The sequence below is a fragment of the Eptatretus burgeri genome, chromosome 1 (genome assembly GCF_056783735.1).
Source record: "Eptatretus burgeri isolate ZD-2024b chromosome 1, Ebu_testis_v1, whole genome shotgun sequence".
Taxonomy (NCBI): domain Eukaryota; kingdom Metazoa; phylum Chordata; class Myxini; order Myxiniformes; family Myxinidae; genus Eptatretus; species Eptatretus burgeri.
The window spans coordinates 34,353,662-34,375,987 of NC_140961.1; the positions used below are offsets into that span (position 1 = coordinate 34,353,662).

Genomic DNA, 22,326 nt, shown 5'->3' on the forward strand with positions numbered 1-22,326 from the left:
TGGTGAATTAAATAAATGTTTCATTTCGTGGTGAATTAAATAAATGTTTCATTTCGTGGTGAATTAAGTAAATGTTTCATTTCGTGGTGAATTAAATAAATGTTTCATTTCGTGGTGAATTAAAGAAATGTTTCATTTCGTGGTGAATTAAATAAATGTTTCATTTCGTGGTGAATTAAATAAATGTTTCATTTCGTGGTGAATTAAATAAATGTTTCATTTCGTGGTGAATTAAATAAATGTTTCATTTCGTGGTGAATTAAATAAATGTTTCATTTCGTGGTGAATTAAATAAATGTTTCATTTCGTGGTGAATTAAATAAATGTTTCATTTCGTGGTGAATTAAATAAATGTTTCATTTCGTGGTGAATTAAATAAATGTTTCATTTCGTGGTGAATTAAATAAATGTTTCATTTCGTGGTGAATTAAATAAATGTTTCATTTCGTGGTGAATTAAATAAATGTTTCATTTCGTGGTGAATTAAATAAATGTTTCATTTCGTGGTGAATTAAATAAATGTTTCATTTCGTGGTGAATTAAATAAATGTTTCATTTCGTGGTGAATTAAATAAATGTTTCATTTCGTGGTGAATTAAATAAATGTTTCATTTCGTGGTGAATTAAATAAATGTTTCATTTCGTGGTGAATTAAATAAATGTTTCATTTCGTGGTGAATTAAATAAATGTTTCATTTCGTGGTGAATTAAATAAATGTTTCATTTCGTGGTGAATTAAATAAATGTTTCATTTCGTGGTGAATTAAATAAATGTTTCATTTCGTGGTGAATTAAATAAATGTTTCATTTCGTGGTGAATTAAATAAATGTTTCATTTCGTGGTGAATTAAATAAATGTTTCATTTCGTGGTGAATTAAATAAATGTTTCATTTCGTGGTGAATTAAATAAATGTTTCATTTCGTGGTGAATTAAATAAATGTTTCATTTCGTGGTGAATTAAATAAATGTTTCATTTCGTGGTGAATTAAATAAATGTTTCATTTCGTGGTGAATTAAATAAATGTTTTATTTCGTGGTGAATTAAATAAATGTTTCATTTCGTGGTGAATGAAATAAATGTTTTATTTCGTGGGGAATTAAATAAATGTTTCATTTCGTGGTGAATTAAATAAATGTTTCATTTCGTGGTGAATTAAATAAATGTTTCATTTCGTGGTGAATTAAATAAATGTTTCATTTCGTGGTGAATTAAATAAATGTTTCATTTCGTGGTGAATTAAATAAATGTTTCATTTCGTGGTGAATTAAATAAATGTTTCATTTCGTGGTGAATTAAATAAATGTTTCATTTCGTGGTGAATTAAATAAATGTTTCATTTCGTGGTGAATTAAATAAATGTTTCATTTCGTGGTGAATTAAATAAATGTTTCATTTCGTGGTGAATTAAATAAATGTTTCATTTCGTGGTGAATTAAATAAATGTTTCATTTCGTGGTGAATTAAATAAATGTTTCATTTCGTGGTGAATTAAATAAATGTTTCATTTCGTGGTGAATTAAATAAATGTTTCATTTCGTGGTGAATTAAATAAATGTTTCATTTCGTGGTGAATTAAATAAATGTTTCATTTCGTGGTGAATTAAATAAATGTTTCATTTCGTGGTGAATTAAATAAATGTTTCATTTCGTGGTGAATTAAATAAATGTTTCATTTCGTGGTGAATTAAATAAATGTTTTATTTCGTGGTGAATTAAATAAATGTTTCATTTCGTGGTGAATTAAATAAATGTTTTATTTCGTGGTGAATTAAATAAATGTTTCATTTCGTGGTGAATTAAATAAATGTTTCATTTCGTGGTGAATTAAATAAATGTTTCATTTCGTGGTGAATTAAATAAATGTTTCATTTCGTGGTGAATTAAATAAATGTTTCATTTCGTGGTGAATTAAATAAATGTTTCATTTCGTGGTGAATTAAATAAATGTTTCATTTCGTGGTGAATTAAATAAATGTTTCATTTCGTGGTGAATTAAATAAATGTTTCATTTCGTGGTGAATTAAATAAATGTTTCATTTCGTGGTGAATTAAATAAATGTTTCATTTCGTGGTGAATTAAATAAATGTTTCATTTCGTGGTGAATTAAATAAATGTTTCATTTCGTGGTGAATTAAATAAATGTTTCATTTCGTGGTGAATTAAATAAATGTTTCATTTCGTGGTGAATTAAATAAATGTTTCATTTCGTGGTGAATTAAATAAATGTTTCATTTCGTGGTGAATTAAATAAATGTTTCATTTCGTGGTGAATTAAATAAATGTTTCATTTCGTGGTGAATTAAATAAATGTTTCATTTCGTGGTGAATTAAATAAATGTTTCATTTCGTGGTGAATTAAATAAATGTTTCATTTCGTGGTGAATTAAATAAATGTTTCATTTCGTGGTGAATTAAATAAATGTTTCATTTCGTGGTGAATTAAATAAATGTTTCATTTCGTGGTGAATTAAATAAATGTTTCATTTCGTGGTGAATTAAATAAATGTTTCATTTCGTGGTGAATTAAATAAATGTTTCATTTCGTGGTGAATTAAATAAATGTTTCATTTCGTGGTGAATTAAATAAATGTTTCATTTCGTGGTGAATTAAATAAATGTTTCATTTCGTGGTGAATTAAATAAATGTTTCATTTCGTGGTGAATTAAATAAATGTTTCATTTCGTGGTGAATTAAATAAATGTTTCATTTCGTGGTGAATTAAATAAATGTTTCATTTCGTGGTGAATTAAATAAATGTTTCATTTCGTGGTGAATTAAATAAATGTTTCATTTCGTGGTGAATTAAATAAATGTTTCATTTCGTGGTGAATTAAATAAATGTTTCATTTCGTGGTGAATTAAATAAATGTTTCATTTCGTGGTGAATTAAATAAATGTTTCATTTCGTGGTGAATTAAATAAATGTTTCATTTCGTGGTGAATTAAATAAATGTTTCATTTCGTGGTGAATTAAATAAATGTTTCATTTCGTGGTGAATTAAATAAATGTTTCATTTCGTGGTGAATAAAATAAATGTTTCATTTCGTGGTGAATTAAATAAATGTTTCATTTCGTGGTGAATTAAATAAATGTTTCATTTCGTGGTGAATTAAATAAATGTTTCATTTCGTGGTGAATTAAATAAATGTTTCATTTCGTGGTGAATTAAATAAATGTTTCATTTCGTGGTGAATTAAATAAATGTTTCATTTCGTGGTGAATTAAATAAATGTTTCATTTCGTGGTGAATTAAATAAATGTTTCATTTCGTGGTGAATTAAATAAATGTTTCATTTCGTGGTGAATTAAATAAATGTTTCATTTCGTGGTGAATTAAATAAATGTTTCATTTCGTGGTGAATTAAATAAATGTTTTATTTCGTGGTGAATTAAATAAATGTTTCATTTCGTGGTGAATTAAATAAATGTTTCATTTCGTGGTGAATTAAATAAATGTTTCATTTCGTGGTGAATTAAATAAATGTTTCATTTCGTGGTGAATTAAATAAATGTTTCATTTCGTGGTGAATTAAATAAATGTTTCATTTCGTGGTGAATTAAATAAATGTTTCATTTCGTGGTGAATTAAATAAATGTTTCATTTCGTGGTGAATTAAATAAATGTTTCATTTCGTGGTGAATTAAATAAATGTTTCATTTCGTGGTGAATTAAATAAATGTTTCATTTCGTGGTGAATTAAATAAATGTTTCATTTCGTGGTGAATTAAATAAATGTTTCATTTCGTGGTGAATTAAATAAATGTTTCATTTCGTGGTGAATTAAATAAATGTTTCATTTCGTGGTGAATTAAATAAATGTTTCATTTCGTGGTGAATTAAATAAATGTTTCATTTCGTGGTGAATTAAATAAATGTTTCATTTCGTGGTGAATTAAATAAATGTTTCATTTCGTGGTGAATTAAATAAATGTTTCATTTCGTGGTGAATTAAATAAATGTTTCATTTCGTGGTGAATTAAATAAATGTTTCATTTCGTGGTGAATTAAATAAATGTTTCATTTCGTGGTGAATTAAATAAATGTTTCATTTCGTGGTGAATTAAATAAATGTTTCATTTCGTGGTGAATTAAATAAATGTTTCATTTCGTGGTGAATTAAATAAATGTTTCATTTCGTGGTGAATTAAATAAATGTTTTATTTCGTGGTGAATTAAATAAATGTTTCATTTCGTGGTGAATGAAATAAATGTTTTATTTCGTGGGGAATTAAATAAATGTTTCATTTCGTGGTGAATTAAATAAATGTTTCATTTCGTGGTGAATTAAATAAATGTTTCATTTCGTGGTGAATTAAATAAATGTTTCATTTCGTGGTGAATTAAATAAATGTTTCATTTCGTGGTGAATTAAATAAATGTTTCATTTCGTGGTGAATTAAATAAATGTTTCATTTCGTGGTGAATTAAATAAATGTTTCATTTCGTGGTGAATTAAATAAATGTTTCATTTCGTGGTGAATTAAATAAATGTTTCATTTCGTGGTGAATTAAATAAATGTTTCATTTCGTGGTGAATTAAATAAATGTTTCATTTCGTGGTGAATTAAATAAATGTTTCATTTCGTGGTGAATTAAATAAATGTTTCATTTCGTGGTGAATTAAATAAATGTTTCATTTCGTGGTGAATTAAATAAATGTTTCATTTCGTGGTGAATTAAATAAATGTTTCATTTCGTGGTGAATTAAATAAATGTTTCATTTCGTGGTGAATTAAATAAATGTTTCATTTCGTGGTGAATTAAATAAATGTTTCATTTCGTGGTGAATTAAATAAATGTTTTATTTCGTGGTGAATTAAATAAATGTTTCATTTCGTGGTGAATGAAATAAATGTTTTATTTCGTGGGGAATTAAATAAATGTTTTATTTCGTGGGGAATTAAATAAATGTTTCATTTCGTGGGGAATAAAATAAATGTTTCTTTTCGTGGGGAATTAAATAAATGTTTCATTTCGTGGTGAATTAAATAAATGTTTCATTTTGTGGTGAATTAAATAAATGTTTCATTTCGTGGTGAATTAAAGAAATGTTTCATTTCGTGGTGAATTAAATAAATGTTTCATTTCGTGGTGAATTAAAGAAATGTTTCATTTCGTGGTGAATTAAATAAATGTTTCATTTCGTGGTGAATTAAATAAATGTTTCATTTCGTGGTGAATTAAATAAATGTTTGATTTCGTGGTGAATTAAATAAATGTTTCATTTCGTGGTGAATTAAATAAATGTTTCATTTCGTGGTGAATTAAATAAATGTTTCATTTCGTGGTGAATTAAATAAATGTTTCATTTCGTGGTGAATTAAATAAATGTTTCATTTCGTGGTGAATTAAATAAATGTTTCATTTCGTGGTGAATTAAATAAATGTTTCATTTCGTGGTGAATTAAATAAATGTTTCATTTCGTGGTGAATTAAATAAATGTTTCATTTCGTGGTGAATTAAATAAATGTTTCATTTCGTGGTGAATTAAATAAATGTTTCATTTCGTGGTGAATGAAATAAATGTTTTATTTCGTGGGGAATTAAATAAATGTTTCATTTCGTGGTGAATTAAATAAATGTTTCATTTCGTGGTGAATTAAATAAATGTTTCATTTCGTGGTGAATTAAATAAATGTTTCATTTCGTGGTGAATTAAATAAATGTTTCATTTCGTGGTGAATTAAATAAATGTTTCATTTCGTGGTGAATTAAATAAATGTTTCATTTCTTGGTGAATTAAATAAATGTTTCATTTCGTGGTGAATTAAATAAATGTTTCATTTCGTGGTGAATTAAATAAATGTTTCATTTCGTGGTGAATTAAATAAATGTTTCATTTCGTGGTGAATTAAATAAATGTTTCATTTCGTGGTGAATTAAATAAATGTTTCATTTCGTGGTGAATTAAATAAATGTTTCATTTCGTGGTGAATTAAATAAATGTTTTATTTCGTGGTGAATTAAATAAATGTTTCATTTCCTGGTGAATGAAATAAATGTTTTATTTCGTGGGGAATTAAATAAATGTTTCATTTCGTGGTGAATTAAATAAATGTTTCATTTCTTGGTGAATTAAATAAATGTTTCATTTCGTGGTGAATTAAATAAATGTTTCATTTCGTGGTGAATTAAATAAATGTTTCATTTCGTGGTGAATTAAATAAATGTTTCATTTCGTGGTGAATTAAATAAATGTTTCATTTCGTGGTGAATTAAATAAATGTTTCATTTCGTGGTGAATTAAATAAATGTTTCATTTCGTGGTGAATTAAATAAATGTTTCATTTCGTGGTGAATTAAATAAATGTTTCATTTCGTGGTGAATTAAATAAATGTTTTATTTCGTGGTGAATTAAATAAATGTTTCATTTCCTGGTGAATGAAATAAATGTTTTATTTTGTGGGGAATTAAATAAATGTTTCATTTCGTGGTGAATTAAATAAATGTTTCATTTCGTGGTGAATTAAATAAATGTTTCATTTCGTGGTGAATTAAATAAATGTTTCATTTCGTGGTGAATTAAATAAATGTTTCAATTCTTGGTGAATTAAATAAATGTTTCATTTCTTGGTGAATTAAATAAATGTTTCATTTTCTGGTGAATTAAATAAATGTTTCATTTCGTGGTGAATTAAATAAATGTTTCATTTCGTGGTGAATTAAATAAATGTTTGATTTCGTGGTGAATTAAATAAATGTTTGATTTCGTGGTGAATTAAATAAATGTTTCATTTCGTGGTGAATTAAGTAAATGTTTCATTTTGTGGTGAATTAAATAAATGTTTCATTTCGTGGTGAATTAAATAAATGTTTCATTTCGTGGTGAATTAAATAAATGTTTCATTTCGTGGTGAATTAAATAAATGTTTCATTTCTTGGTGAATTAAATAAATGTTTCATTTCGTGGTGAATTAAATAAATGTTTCATTTCGTGGTGAATTAAATAAATGTTTCATTTCGTGGTGAATTAAATAAATGTTTCATTTCGTGGTGAATTAAATAAATGTTTTATTTCGTGGTGAATTAAATAAATGTTTCATTTCCTGGTGAATGAAATAAATGTTTTATTTCGTGGGGAATTAAATAAATGTTTCATTTCGTGGTGAATTAAATAAATGTTTCATTTCGTGGTGAATTAAATAAATGTTTCATTTCGTGGTGAATTAAATAAATGTTTCATTTCGTGGTGAATTAAATAAATGTTTCATTTTGTGGTGAATTAAATAAATGTTTCATTTCGTGGTGAATTAAATAAATGTTTCATTTCGTGGTGAATTAAATAAATGTTTCATTTCGTGGTGAATTAAATAAATGTTTCATTTCGTGGTGAATTAAATAAATGTTTCATTTCGTGGTGAATTAAATAAATGTTTCATTTCGTGGGGAATTAAATAAATGTTTCATTTCGTGGTGAATTAAATAAATGTTTCATTTCGTGGTGAATTAAATAAATGTTTCATTTCGTGGTGAATTAAATAAATGTTTCATTTCGTGGTGAATTAAATAAATGTTTCATTTCGTGGTGAATTAAATAAATGTTTCATTTCGTGGTGAATTAAATAAATGTTTCATTTCGTGGTGAATTAAATAAATGTTTCATTTCGTGGTGAATTAAATAAATGTTTCATTTCGTGGTGAATTAAATAAATGTTTCATTTCGTGGTGAATTAAATAAATGTTTCATTTCGTGGTGAATTAAATAAATGTTTCATTTCGTGGTGAATTAAATAAATGTTTCATTTCGTGGTGAATTAAATAAATGTTTCATTTCGTGGTGAATTAAATAAATGTTTCATTTCGTGGTGAATTAAATAAATGTTTCATTTCGTGGTGAATTAAATAAATGTTTCATTTCGTGGTGAATTAAATAAATGTTTCATTTCGTGGTGAATTAAGTAAATGTTTCATTTCGTGGTGAATTAAATAAATGTTTCATTTCGTGGTGAATTAAAGAAATGTTTCATTTCGTGGTGAATTAAAGAAATGTTTCATTTCGTGGTGAATTAAATAAATGTTTCATTTCTTGGTGAATTAAATAAATGTTTCATTTCGTGGTGAATTAAATAAATGCTTCATTTCGTGGTGAATTAAATAAATGTTTCATTTCGTGGTGAATTAAATAAATGTTTCATTTCGTGGTGAATTAAATAAATGTTTTATTTCGTGGTGAATTAAATAAATGTTTCATTTCCTGGTGAATGAAATAAATGTTTTATTTCGTGGGGAATTAAATAAATGTTTCATTTCGTGGTGAATTAAATAAATGTTTCATTTCGTGGTGAATTAAATAAATGTTTCATTTCGTGGTGAATTAAATAAATGTTTCATTTCGTGGTGAATTAAATAAATGTTTCATTTCTTGGTGAATTAAATAAATGTTTCATTTCGTGGTGAATTAAATAAATGTTTCATTTCGTGGTGAATTAAATAAATGTTTCATTTCGTGGTGAATTAAATAAATGTTTCATTTCGTGGTGAATTAAATAAATGTTTTATTTCGTGGTGAATTAAATAAATGTTTCATTTCCTGGTGAATGAAATAAATGTTTTATTTCGTGGGGAATTAAATAAATGTTTCATTTCGTGGGGAATAAAATAAATGTTTCTTTTCATGGTGAATTAAGTAAATGTTTCATTTCGTGGTGAATTAAATAAATGTTTCATTTCGTGGTGAATTAAATAAATGTTTGATTTCGTGGTGAATTAAATAAATGTTTCATTTCGTGGTGAATTAAATAAATGTTTCATTTCGTGGTGAATTAAATAAATGTTTCATTTCGTGGTGAATTAAATAAATGTTTCATTTTGCGGTGAATTAAATAAATGTTTCATTTCGTGGTGAATTAAATAAATGTTTCATTTCGTTGTGAATTAAATAAATGTTTCATTTCTTGGTGAATTAAATAAATGTTTCATTTCGTGGTGAATTAAATAAATGTTTCATTTCGTGGTGAATTAAATAAATGTTTCATTTCGTGGGGAATTAAATAAATGTTTCATTTCGTGGTGAATTAAATAAATGTTTCATTTCGTGGTGAATTAAATAAATGTTTCATTTCGTGGTGAATTAAATAAATGTTTCATTTCGTGGTGAATTAAATAAATGTTTCATTTCGTGGTGAATTAAATAAATGTTTCATTTCGTGGTGAATTAAATCAATGTTTCATTTCGTCGTGAATTAAATAAATGTTTTATTTCGTGGTGAATTAAATAAATGTTTCATTTCCTGGTGAATGAAATAAATGTTTTATTTCGTGGTGAATTAAATAAATGTTTCATTTCGTGGTGAATGAAATAAATGTTTTATTTCGTGGGGAATTAAATAAATGTTTTATTTCGTGGGGAATTAAATAAATGTTTCATTTCGTGGGGAATAAAATAAATGTTTCATTTCGTGGTGAATTAAATCAATGTTTCATTTCGTCGTGAATTAAATAAATGTTTTATTTCGTGGTGAATTAAATAAATGTTTCATTTCCTGGTGAATGAAATAAATGTTTTATTTCGTGGTGAATTAAATAAATGTTTCATTTCGTGGTGAATTAAATAAATGTTTCATTTCGTGGTGAATTAAATAAATGTTTCATTTCGTGGTGAATTAAATCAATGTTTCATTTCGTGGTGAATTAAATCAATGTTTCATTTCGTGGTGAATTAAATAAATGTTTCATTTCGTGGTGAATGAAATAAATGTTTCATTTCGTGGTGAATGAAATAAATGTTTCATTTTGTGGTGAATTAAATAAATGTTTCATTTCGTGGTGAATTAAATAAATGTTTCATTACATGGTGAATTAAATAAATGTTTCATTTCGTGGTGAATTAAATAAATGTTTCATTACATGGTGAATTAAATAAATGTTTCATTTCGTGGTGAATTAAATAAATGTTTCATTTCATGGGGAATTAAATAAATGTTTCATTTCGTGGTGAATTAAATAAATGTTTCATTTCGTGGTGAATTAAATAAATGTTTCATTTCGTGGTGAATTAAATAAATGTTTCATTTCGTGGTGAATTAAATAAATGTTTCATTTCGTGGTGAATTAAATAAATGTTTCATTTCGTGGTGAATTAAATAAATGTTTCATTTCGTGGTGAATTAAATAAATGTTTCATTTCGTGGTGAATTAAATAAATGTTTCATTTCGTGGTGAATTAAATAAATGTTTCATTTCGTGGTGAATTAAATAAATGTTTCATTTCGTGGTGAATTAAATAAATGTTTCATTTCGTGGTGAATTAAATAAATGTTTCATTTCGTGGTGAATTAAATAAATGTTTCATTTCGTGGTGAATTAAATAAATGTTTTATTTCGTGGTGAATTAAATAAATGTTTCATTTCGTGGTGAATGAAATAAATGTTTTATTTCGTGGGGAATTAAATAAATGTTTCATTTCGTGGTGAATTAAATAAATGTTTCATTTCGTGGTGAATTAAATAAATGTTTCATTTCGTGGTGAATTAAATAAATGTTTCATTTCGTGGTGAATTAAATAAATGTTTCATTTTGTGGTGAATTAAATAAATGTTTCATTTCGTGGTGAATTAAATAAATGTTTCATTTCGTGGTGAATTAAATAAATGTTTCATTTCTTGGTGAATTAAATAAATGTTTCATTTCGTGGTGAATTAAATAAATGTTTCATTTCGTGGTGAATTAAATAAATGTTTCATTTCGTGGTGAATTAAATAAATGTTTCATTTCGTGGTGAATTAAATAAATGTTTCATTTCGTGGTGAATTAAATAAATGTTTCATTTCGTGGTGAATTAAATAAATGTTTCATTTCGTGGTGAATTAAATAAATGTTTCATTTCGTGGTGAATTAAATAAATGTTTCATTTCGTGGTGAATTAAATAAATGTTTCATTTCGTGGTGAATTAAATAAATGTTTCATTTCGTGGTGAATTAAATAAATGTTTCATTTCGTGGTGAATTAAATAAATGTTTCATTTCGTGGTGAATTAAATAAATGTTTCATTTCTTGGTGAATTAAATAAATGTTTCATTTCGTGGTGAATTAAATAAATGTTTCATTTTGTGGTGAATTAAATAAATGTTTTATTTCGTGGTGAATTAAATAAATGTTTTATTTCGTGGTGAATTAAATAAATGTTTCATTTCGTGGTGAATGAAATAAATGTTTTATTTCGTGGGGAATTAAATAAATGTTTTATTTCGTGGGGAATTAAATAAATGTTTCATTTCGTGGGGAATAAAATAAATGTTTCTTTTCGTGGGGAATTAACTAAATGTTTCATTTCGTGGTGAATTAAATAAATGTTTCATTTCGTGGTGAATTAAATAAATGTTTCATTTCGTGGTGAATTAAATAAATGTTTCATTTCGTGGTGAATTAAATAAATGTTTCATTTCGTGGTGAATTAAATAAATGTTTCATTTCGTGGTGAATTAAATAAATGTTTCATTTCGTGGTGAATTAAATAAATGTTTCATTTCGTGGTGAATTAAATAAATGTTTCATTTCGTGGTGAATTAAATAAATGTTTCATTTCGTGGTGAATTAAATAAATGTTTCATTTCGTGGTGAATTAAATAAATGTTTCATTTCGTGGTGAATTAAATAAATGTTTCATTTCGTGGTGAATTAAATAAATGTTTCATTTCGTGGTGAATTAAATAAATGTTTCATTTCGTGGTGAATTAAATAAATGTTTCATTTCGTGGTGAATTAAATAAATGTTTTATTTCGTGGTGAATTAAATAAATGTTTTATTTCGTGGTGAATTAAATAAATGTTTCATTTCGTGGTGAATGAAATAAATGTTTTATTTCGTGGGGAATTAAATAAATGTTTTATTTCGTGGGGAATTAAATAAATGTTTCATTTCGTGGGGAATAAAATAAATGTTTCATTTCGTGGGGAATAAAATAAATGTTTCTTTTCGTGGGGAATTAACTAAATGTTTCATTTTGTGGTGAATTAAATAAATGTTTTATTTCGTGGTGAATTAAATAAATGTTTTATTTTGTGGGGAATTAAATAAATGTTTCATTTCGTGGTGAATTAAATAAATGTTTCATTTCGTGGTGAATTAAATAAATGTTTCATTTCGTGGTGAATTAAATAAATGTTTCATTTCGTGGTGAATTAAATAAATGTTTCATTTCTTGGTGAATTAAATAAATGTTTCATTTCTTGGTGAATTAAATAAATGTTTCATTTCGTGGTGAATTAAATAAATGTTTCATTTCGTGGTGAATTAAATAAATGTTTGATTTCGTGGTGAATTAAATAAATGTTTGATTTCGTGGTGAATTAAATAAATGTTTGATTTCGTGGTGAATTAACTAAATGTTTCATTTCGTGGTGAATTAAGTAAATGTTTCATTTTGTGGTGAATTAAATAAATGTTTCATTTCGTGGTGAATTAAATAAATGTTTCATTTCGTGGTGAATTAAATAAATGTTTCATTTCGTGGTGAATTAAATAAATGTTTCATTTCTTGGTGAATTAAATAAATGTTTCATTTCGTGGTGAATTAAATAAATGTTTCATTTCGTGGTGAATTAAATAAATGTTTCATTTCGTGGTGAATTAAATAAATGTTTCATTTCGTGGTGAATTAAATAAATGTTTTATTTCGTGGTGAATTAAATAAATGTTTCATTTCCTGGTGAATGAAATAAATGTTTTATTTCGTGGTGAATTAAATAAATGTTTCATTTCGTGGTGAATTAAATAAATGTTTCATTTCGTGGTGAATTAAATAAATGTTTCATTTCGTGGTGAATTAAATAAATGTTTCATTTCGTGGTGAATTAAATAAATGTTTCATTTCTTGGTGAATTAAATAAATGTTTCATTTCGTGGTGAATTAAATAAATGTTTCATTTCGTGGTGAATTAAATAAATGTTTCATTTCGTGGTGAATTAAATAAATGTTTCATTTCGTGGTGAATTAAATAAATGTTTTATTTCGTGGTGAATTAAATAAATGTTTCATTTCGTGGTGAATGAAATAAATGTTTTATTTCGTGGGGAATTAAATAAATGTTTCATTTCGTGGGGAATAAAATAAATGTTTCTTTTCGTGGGGAATTAACTAAATGTTTCATTTTGTGGTGAATTAAATAAATGTTTTATTTCGTGGTGAATTAAATAAATGTTTCATTTCGTGGTGAATTAAATAAATGTTTGATTTCGTGGTGAATTAAATAAATGATTCATTTCGTGGTGAATTAAATAAATGTTTCATTTTGTGGTGAATTAAATAAATGTTTCATTTTGTGGTGAATTAAATAAATGTTTCATTTCGTGGTGAATTAAATAAATGTTTCATTTCGTTGTGAATTAAATAAATGTTTCATTTCTTGGTGAATTAAATAAATGTTTCATTTCGTGGTGAATTAAATAAATGTTTCATTTCGTGGTGAATTAAATAAATGTTTCATTTCGTGGGGAATTAAATAAATGTTTCATTTCGTGGTGAATTAAATAAATGTTTCATTTCGTGGTGAATTAAATAAATGTTTCATTTCGTGGTGAATTAAATAAATGTTTCATTTCGTGGTGAATTAAATAAATGTTTCATTTCTTGGTGAATTAAATAAATGTTTCATTTCCTGGTGAATTAAATAAATGTTTCATTTCGTGGTGAATTAAATAAATGTTTCATTTCGTGGTGAATTAAATAAATGTTTCATTTCGTGGTGAATTAAATAAATGTTTTATTTCGTGGTGAATTAAATAAATGTTTCATTTCGTGGTGAATGAAATAAATGTTTTATTTCGTGGGGAATTAAATAAATGTTTTATTTCGTGGGGAATTAAATAAATGTTTCATTTCGTGGGGAATAAAATAAATGTTTCATTTCGTGGTGAATTAAATAAATGTTTCATTTCGTGGTGAATTAAATAAATGTTTCATTTCGTGGTGAATTAAATAAATGTTTCATTTCGTGGTGAATTAAATAAATGTTTCATTTCGTGGTGAATTAAATAAATGTTTCATTTCTTGGTGAATTAAATAAATGTTTCATTTCGTGGTGAATTAAATAAATGTTTCATTTCGTGGTGAATTAAATAAATGTTTGATTTCGTGGTGAATTAAATAAATGTTTGATTTCGTGGTGAATTAAATAAATGTTTGATTTCGTGGTGAATTAAATAAATGTTTCATTTCGTGGTGAATTAAATAAATGTTTCATTTTGTGGTGAATTAAATAAATGTTTCATTTCGTGGTGAATTAAATAAATGTTTCATTTCGTGGTGAATTAAATAAATGTTTCATTTCGTGGTGAATTAAATAAATGTTTCATTTCTTGGTGAATTAAATAAATGTTTCATTTCGTGGTGAATTAAATAAATGTTTCATTTCGTGGTGAATTAAATAAATGTTTCATTTCGTGGTGAATTAAATAAATGTTTCATTTCGTGGTGAATTAAATAAATGTTTCATTTCGTGGTGAATTAAATAAATGTTTTATTTCGTGGGGAATTAAATAAATGTTTCATTTCGTGGTGAATTAAATAAATGTTTCATTTCGTGGTGAATTAAATAAATGTTTCATTTCGTGGTGAATTAAATAAATGTTTCATTTCGTGGTGAATTAAATAAATGTTTCATTTCGTGGTGAATTAAATAAATGTTTCATTTCGTGGTGAATTAAATAAATGTTTCATTTCGTGGTGAATTAAATAAATGTTTCATTTCGTGGTGAATTAAATAAATGTTTTATTTCGTGGTGAATTAAATAAATGTTTCATTTCGTGGTGAATGAAATAAATGTTTTATTTCGTGGGGAATTAAATAAATGTTTCATTTCGTGGTGAATTAAATAAATGTTTCATTTCGTGGTGAATTAAATAAATGTTTCATTTCGTGGTGAATTAAATAAATGTTTCATTTCGTGGTGAATTAAATAAATGTTTCATTTCTTGGTGAATTAAATAAATGTTTCATTTCGTGGTGAATTAAATAAATGTTTCATTTCGTGGTGAATTAAATAAATGTTTCATTTCGTGGTGAATTAAATAAATGTTTCATTTCGTGGTGAATTAAATAAATGTTTTATTTCGTGGTGAATTAAATAAATGTTTCATTTCGTGGTGAATGAAATAAATGTTTTATTTCGTGGGGAATTAAATAAATGTTTTATTTCGTGGGGAATTAAATAAATGTTTCATTTCGTGGGGAATAAAATAAATGTTTCTTTTCGTGGGGAATTAACTAAATGTTTCATTTTGTGGTGAATTAAATAAATGTTTTATTTCGTGGTGAATTAAATAAATGTTTCATTTCGTGGTGAATTAAATAAATGTTTGATTTCGTGGTGAATTAAATAAATGTTTCATTTCGTGGTGAATTAAATAAATGTTTCATTTCGTGGGGAATTAAGTAAATGTTTCATTTTGTGGTGAATTAAATAAATGTTTCATTTCGTGGTGAATTAAATAAATGTTTCATTTCGTGGTGAATTAAATAAATGTTTCATTTCGTGGTGAATTAAATAAATGTTTCATTTCGTGGTGAATTAAATAAATGTTTTATTTCGTGGTGAATTAAATAAATGTTTCATTTCGTGGTGAATTAAATAAATGTTTCATTTCGTGGTGAATTAAATAAATGTTTCATTTCTTGGTGAATTAAATAAATGTTTCATTTCGTGGTGAATTAAATAAATGTTTCATTTCGTGGTGAATTAAATAAATGTTTTATTTCGTGGTGAATTAAATAAATGTTTCATTTCCTGGTGAATGAAATAAATGTTTTATTTCGTGGTGAATTAAATAAATGTTTCATTTCGTGGTGAATGAAATAAATGTTTTATTTCGTGGGGAATTAAATAAATGTTTTATTTCGTGGGGAATTAAATAAATGTTTCATTTCGTGGGGAATAAAATAAATGTTTCATTTCGTGGGGAATAAAATAAATGTTTCTTTTCGTGGGGAATTAACTAAATGTTTCATTTTGTGGTGAATTAAATAAATGTTTGATTTCGTGGTGAATTAAATAAATGTTTCATTTTGTGGTGAATTAAATAAATGTTTCATTTCGTGGTGAATTAAATAAATGTTTGATTTCGTGGTGAATTAAATAAATGTTTCATTTCGTGGTGAATTAAATAAATGTTTCATTTCGTGGTGAATTAAATAAATGTTTCATTTCGTGGTGAATTAAATAAATGTTTCATTTCGTGGTGAATTAAATAAATGTTTCATTTCGTGGTGAATTAAATAAATGTTTCATTTCGTGGTGAATTAAATAAATGTTTCATTTCGTGGTGAATTAAATAAATGTTTCATTTCGTGGTGAATTAAATAAATGTTTCATTTCGTGGTGAATTAAATAAATGTTTCATTTCTTGGTGAATTAAATAAATGTTTCATTTCGTGGTGAATTAAATAAATGTTTCATTTCGTGGTGAATTAAATAAATGTTTCATTTCGTGGTGAATTAAATAAATGTTTCATTTTGTGGTGAATTAAATAAATGTTTCATTTTGTGGTGAATTAAATAAATGTTTCATTTCGTGGTGAATTAAATAAATGTTTCATTTCGTTGTGAATTAAATAAATGTTTCATTTCTTGGTGAATTAAATAAATGTTTCATTTCGTGGTGAATTAAATAAATGTTTCATTTCGTGGTGAATTAAATAAATGTTTCATTTCGTGGTGAATTAAATAAATGTTTCATTTCGTGGTGAATTAAATAAATGTTTCATTTCGTGGTGAATTAAATAAATGTTTCATTTCGTGGTGAATGAAATAAATGTTTTATTTCGTGGGGAATTAAATAAATGTTTTATTTCGTGGGGAATTAAATAAATGTTTCATTTCGTGGGGAATAAAATAAATGTTTCATTTCGTGGTGAATTAAATAAATGTTTCATTTCGTGGTGAATTAAATAAATGTTTCATTTCGTGGTGAATTAAATAAATGTTTCATTTCGTGGTGAATTAAATAAATGTTTCATTTCTTGGTGAATTAAATAAATGTTTCATTTCTTGGTGAATTAAATAAATGTTTCATTTCGTGGTGAATTAAATAAATGTTTCATTTCGTGGTGAATTAAATAAATGTTTCATTTCGTGGTGAATTAAATAAATGTTTGATTTCGTGGTGAATTAAATAAATGTTTGATTTCGTGGTGAATTAACTAAATGTTTCATTTCGTGGTGAATTAAGTAAATGTTTCATTTTGTGGTGAATTAAATAAATGTTTCATTTCGTGGTGAATTAAATAAATGTTTCATTTCGTGGTGAATTAAATAAATGTTTCATTTCGTGGTGAATTAAATAAATGTTTCATTTCGTGGTGAATTAAATAAATGTTTCATTTCTTGGTGAATTAAATAAATGTTTCATTTCGTGGTGAATTAAATAAATGTTTCATTTCGTGGTGAATTAAATAAATGTTTCATTTCGTGGTGAATTAAATAAATGTTTCATTTCGTGGTGAATTAAATAAATGTTTCATTTCGTGGTGAATTAAATAAATGTTTTATTTCGTGGGGAATTAAATAAATGTTTCATTTCGTGGTGAATTAAATAAATGTTTCATTTCGTGGTGAATTAAATAAATGTTTCATTTCGTGGTGAATTAAATAAATGTTTCATTTCGTGGTGAATTAAATAAATGTTTCATTTCTTGGTGAATTAAATAAATGTTTCATTTCGTGGTGAATTAAATAAATGTTTCATTTCGTGGTGAATTAAATAAATGTTTCATTTCGTGGTGAATTAAATAAATGTTTTATTTCGTGGTGAATTAAATAAATGTTTCATTTCCTGGTGAATGAAATAAATGTTTTATTTCGTGGGGAATTAAATAAATGTTTCATTTCGTGGTGAATTAAATAAATGTTTCATTTCGTGGTGAATTAAATAAATGTTTCATTTCGTGGTGAATTAAATAAATGTTTCATTTCGTGGTGAATTAAATAAATGTTTCATTTCTTGGTGAATTAAATAAATGTTTCATTTCCTGGTGAATTAAATAAATGTTTCATTTCGTGGTGAATTAAATAAATGTTTCATTTCGTGGTGAATTAAATAAATGTTTCATTTCGTGGTGAATTAAATAAATGTTTTATTTCGTGGTGAATTAAATAAATGTTTCATTTCGTGGTGAATGAAATAAATGTTTTATTTCGTGGGGAATTAAATAAATGTTTTATTTCGTGGGGAATTAAATAAATGTTTCATTTCGTGGGGAATAAAATAAATGTTTCTTTTCGTGGGGAATTAACTAAATGTTTCATTTTGTGGTGAATTAAATAAATGTTTTATTTCGTGGTGAATTAAATAAATGTTTCATTTCGTGGTGAATTAAATAAATGTTTGATTTCGTGGTGAATTAAATAAATGATTCATTTCGTGGTGAATTAAATAAATGTTTCATTTTGTGGTGAATTAAATAAATGTTTCATTTTGTGGTGAATTAAATAAATGTTTCATTTCGTGGTGAATTAAATAAATGTTTCATTTCGTGGTGAATTAAATAAATGTTTCATTTCGTGGTGAATTAAATAAATGTTTCATTTCGTGGTGAATTAAATAAATGTTTTATTTCGTGGGGAATTAAATAAATGTTTCATTTCGTGGTGAATTAAATAAATGTTTCATTTCGTGGTGAATTAAATAAATGTTTCATTTCGTGGTGAATTAAATAAATGTTTCATTTCGTGGTGAATTAAATAAATGTTTCATTTCTTGGTGAATTAAATAAATGTTTCATTTCGTGGTGAATTAAATAAATGTTTCATTTCGTGGTGAATTAAATAAATGTTTCATTTCGTGGTGAATTAAATAAATGTTTTATTTCGTGGTGAATTAAATAAATGTTTCATTTCCTGGTGAATGAAATAAATGTTTTATTTCGTGGGGAATTAAATAAATGTTTCATTTCGTGGTGAATTAAATAAATGTTTCATTTCGTGGTGAATTAAATAAATGTTTCATTTCGTGGTGAATTAAATAAATGTTTCATTTCGTGGTGAATTAAATAAATGTTTCATTTCGTGGTGAATTAAATAAATGTTTCATTTCGTGGTGAATTAAATAAATGTTTCATTTCGTGGTGAATTAAATAAATGTTTCATTTCGTGGTGAATTAAATAAATGTTTCATTTCGTGGTGAATTAAATAAATGTTTCATTTCGTGGTGAATTAAATAAATGTTTCATTTCGTGGTGAATGAAATAAATGTTTTATTTCGTGGGGAATTAAATAAATGTTTTATTTCGTGGGGAATTAAATAAATGTTTTATTTCGTGGGGAATTAAATAAATGTTTCATTTCGTGGGGAATAAAATAAATGTTTCTTTTCGTGGGGAATTAACTAAATGTTTCATTTTGTGGTGAATTAAATAAATGTTTTATTTCGTGGTGAATTAAATAAATGTTTCATTTCGTGGTGAATTAAATAAATGTTTGATTTCGTGGTGAATTAAATAAATGATTCATTTCGTGGTGAATTAAATAAATGTTTCATTTTGTGGTGAATTAAATAAATGTTTCATTTTGTGGTGAATTAAATAAATGTTTCATTTCGTGGTGAATTAAATAAATGTTTCATTTCGTGGTGAATTAAATAAATGTTTCATTTCGTGGTGAATTAAATAAATGTTTCATTTCGTGGTGAATTAAATAAATGTTTCATTTCGTGGTGAATTAAATAAATGTTTCATTTCGTGGTGAATTAAATAAATGTTTCATTTCGTGGTGAATTAAATAAATGTTTCATTTCTTGGTGAATTAAATAAATGTTTCATTTCCTGGTGAATTAAATAAATGTTTCATTTCGTGGTGAATTAAATAAATGTTTCATTTCGTGGTGAATTAAATAAATGTTTCATTTCGTGGTGAATTAAATAAATGTTTTATTTCGTGGTGAATTAAATAAATGTTTCATTTCGTTGTGAATTAAATAAATGTTTCATTTCGTGGTGAATTAAATAAATGTTTCATTTCGTGGTGAATTAAATAAATGTTTCATTTCCTGGTGAATTAAATAAATGTTTCATTTCCTGGTGAATTAAATAAATGTTTTTTTTCCTGGTGAATTAAATAATTGTTCCCCCTGTGGTATTTTCATGACGTGTTTATATCGAACTTCTTTTCCTGTCCCAATGATTGACACCATCACGTGGTTGATCCGTCGGGGCGAACGGTTCTGGAACAAGTCTTTCACGAACTGGCTGGCCAGGCCAGACATTCGACTGTGAGAGGAGTTTGTTGAGGGTGCCGGCGAGAACTCGCCTCCTCTTCATGAAAGACACCGTGGGATTGGATCTTTACAATCCACGAACGACCAGTGCTGGGAGACGGGTCCCGATATCACATCTCGACCATCGTCCAGTGGATTGAACACGCAGTGAGAGATCGTCTCGGTTCGCAACACCAGGGGAACAGTTTGCAGGTCTCGGTAGGGATTCGAACCCACACCAGACAGCTCGAGGGTTTTTATCTTTACATTTCCCGCCAGTTCACATTCTTCGAACAATCCTCCGGAAATGATGAAAACACAGTTGTTGTAAATTCAATCTCCTCCTCATTCCTGTGAAGGGGCGGATCTTGCAGACACCGAGCTCCGTCATCCAATCAGAAACAAGGGGATGATGACGTCATTTCGCGCTATAAAAGGTTTTTCAGAAAGTTCGTTTCTCGTTCGAAGAGTCTTACACGTCGTGAGCTCCGTTTGTTCGGGGCTTTTACAGCGGAACCTGCGACTCGGTAAGTTGTTGTTATTTAAATTACGATTCGTTTTTGTTACAATTTCTGATTACTGATTACAGTCATGAACGTTTACAATACAGGAATAGTATCAGGTTTCCCGTGGAACTCGCGCTCTCTCCGGGTCCGAGTCGGTACCCATTGGGGGTCGGTGTTTGCGGTAAAACCGGGGATTTCCCGGGTGCCCCTCCCCACCCCCTCGCTTTCAAACCTTTTATTTTCACTTCGTTTTCCTCTTCCGTTCCCCCGGGATCCTTATCATGTCCTGGAGAACATATTAACCCCTTCACTCCCAAATTCGTGTTTCTATGGATAATTAGAAATGGTTTAAATCACAAAATAATCTTTGTCACCTGTGTGATCTGGCCTGGAATCTTTGATTTTGGAATCTTTGCGACGGATCTTTACAACAACAGTGGAAAATACACAAAATGTTTCCAGTACAAATCAATGAAAATATGGAACGGACAAGCACAAAATGCAGCAAAAATGACCCCGAGCACTAAATCTAAACTCGCCATTGTGGATCATCAGATGATTATAATAATGGACGATGTAGCCACTGAAACTTTGAATTACCTGGTGAAGTAGTTCAGAATTGGACTGTGCTTCGTTGAAGGACACGATACTGAAAATGTTGCCTTTCGTTTCGGAGCCATAACGAAACACTGAGTTGCAGGGATCAAAACAGAACCAGAGGAGAAAAGTATCGTCGCTCAGATTAATTTCCAAGTGAAAGTAAAAGACAAGCGATTGCCGATTGTCCAGTGACTTCTCGCACGACAATCATGTGATCATTGTAAGGGCGGAGGGGAGGGTTGGTTCATGTTCACCCGGTGAACTCCACCTGGACCCCCCCATTCCACTGATAGGCCAGATCGGGATCCGGACCTGAACTAAAATCGAATCGGCTTGTTCTCGTCACCTAAGCAACTCGTCCACCTCGTTTTGTTACAATCCATCTGCAACTTTTTGAAATATCGTGCTGTACTGTGTATGATATTTGTCCCCATCTCTTCGTGGTGAAGAATCACTTGACATTTTTTATTGATTCTCGTATCCTGATCCAGATTTAGATCTTCACCAAAATCCAATCGATGCATCTTTGTCACACACCTAACCTGTCCACCAAGTTTCGTCCAAATCCGTCTGTAACCTTTTGAGATATCCTGTTCACAGACAGACAGACGGGGTGGAAACACAACCTTTGTCCACCTTCGGTCGCGGAGGTAATAACTTACGATTATACAAGTAACAGAATCCAAATTAATATTTAAAGCTTTAATTGCCGGATAACATTCTGATTCTTGCATCTGAAGTAAGAATCCTGAACACATTTGGATTCTATGATGGATTTGGACTTCCATGTTCGTTACAAGAACTTTAAATCTGATATTTAGGGATTTAGTTTCCTTGTGCCTTTAGTTCCGTTTCCTTGTATTTATCCCTCGAAAGGAGGAAGACTAAAGGAAGATCTCAACACATTATCCTGTTTAATTGTTTGTTTGTGATTGACTCCGTTCTGTGTTGCATCACAATTATCAAAACAAACTCCCATCACCCATCACTACGAACCTTGCTTGTTGAACTCGAGCATTTAC

At 26.8% G+C, this 22,326-nt stretch overlaps 1 protein-coding gene across 2 annotated transcripts in view; it reads left to right on the plus strand.

The window, feature by feature from the left end:
* LOC147034202 (uncharacterized) overlaps positions 1-22,326 on the plus strand; it is a 115,604-nt gene that overhangs the window by 14,157 nt on the left and 79,121 nt on the right. The window contains exon 1 of one of the 2 annotated variants that reach the window (XM_085878721.1): positions 20,597-20,725. The exons of the other annotated variant lie outside the window; for it this stretch is intronic. Within the exon in view, the coding sequence (XP_085734847.1) occupies positions 20,608-20,725 (118 nt within the window). The 5' untranslated portion in view covers positions 20,597-20,607. Of the gene's footprint in view, positions 1-20,596; positions 20,726-22,326 lie in introns of those variants that run through there. 2 annotated transcript variants of the gene reach the window in all.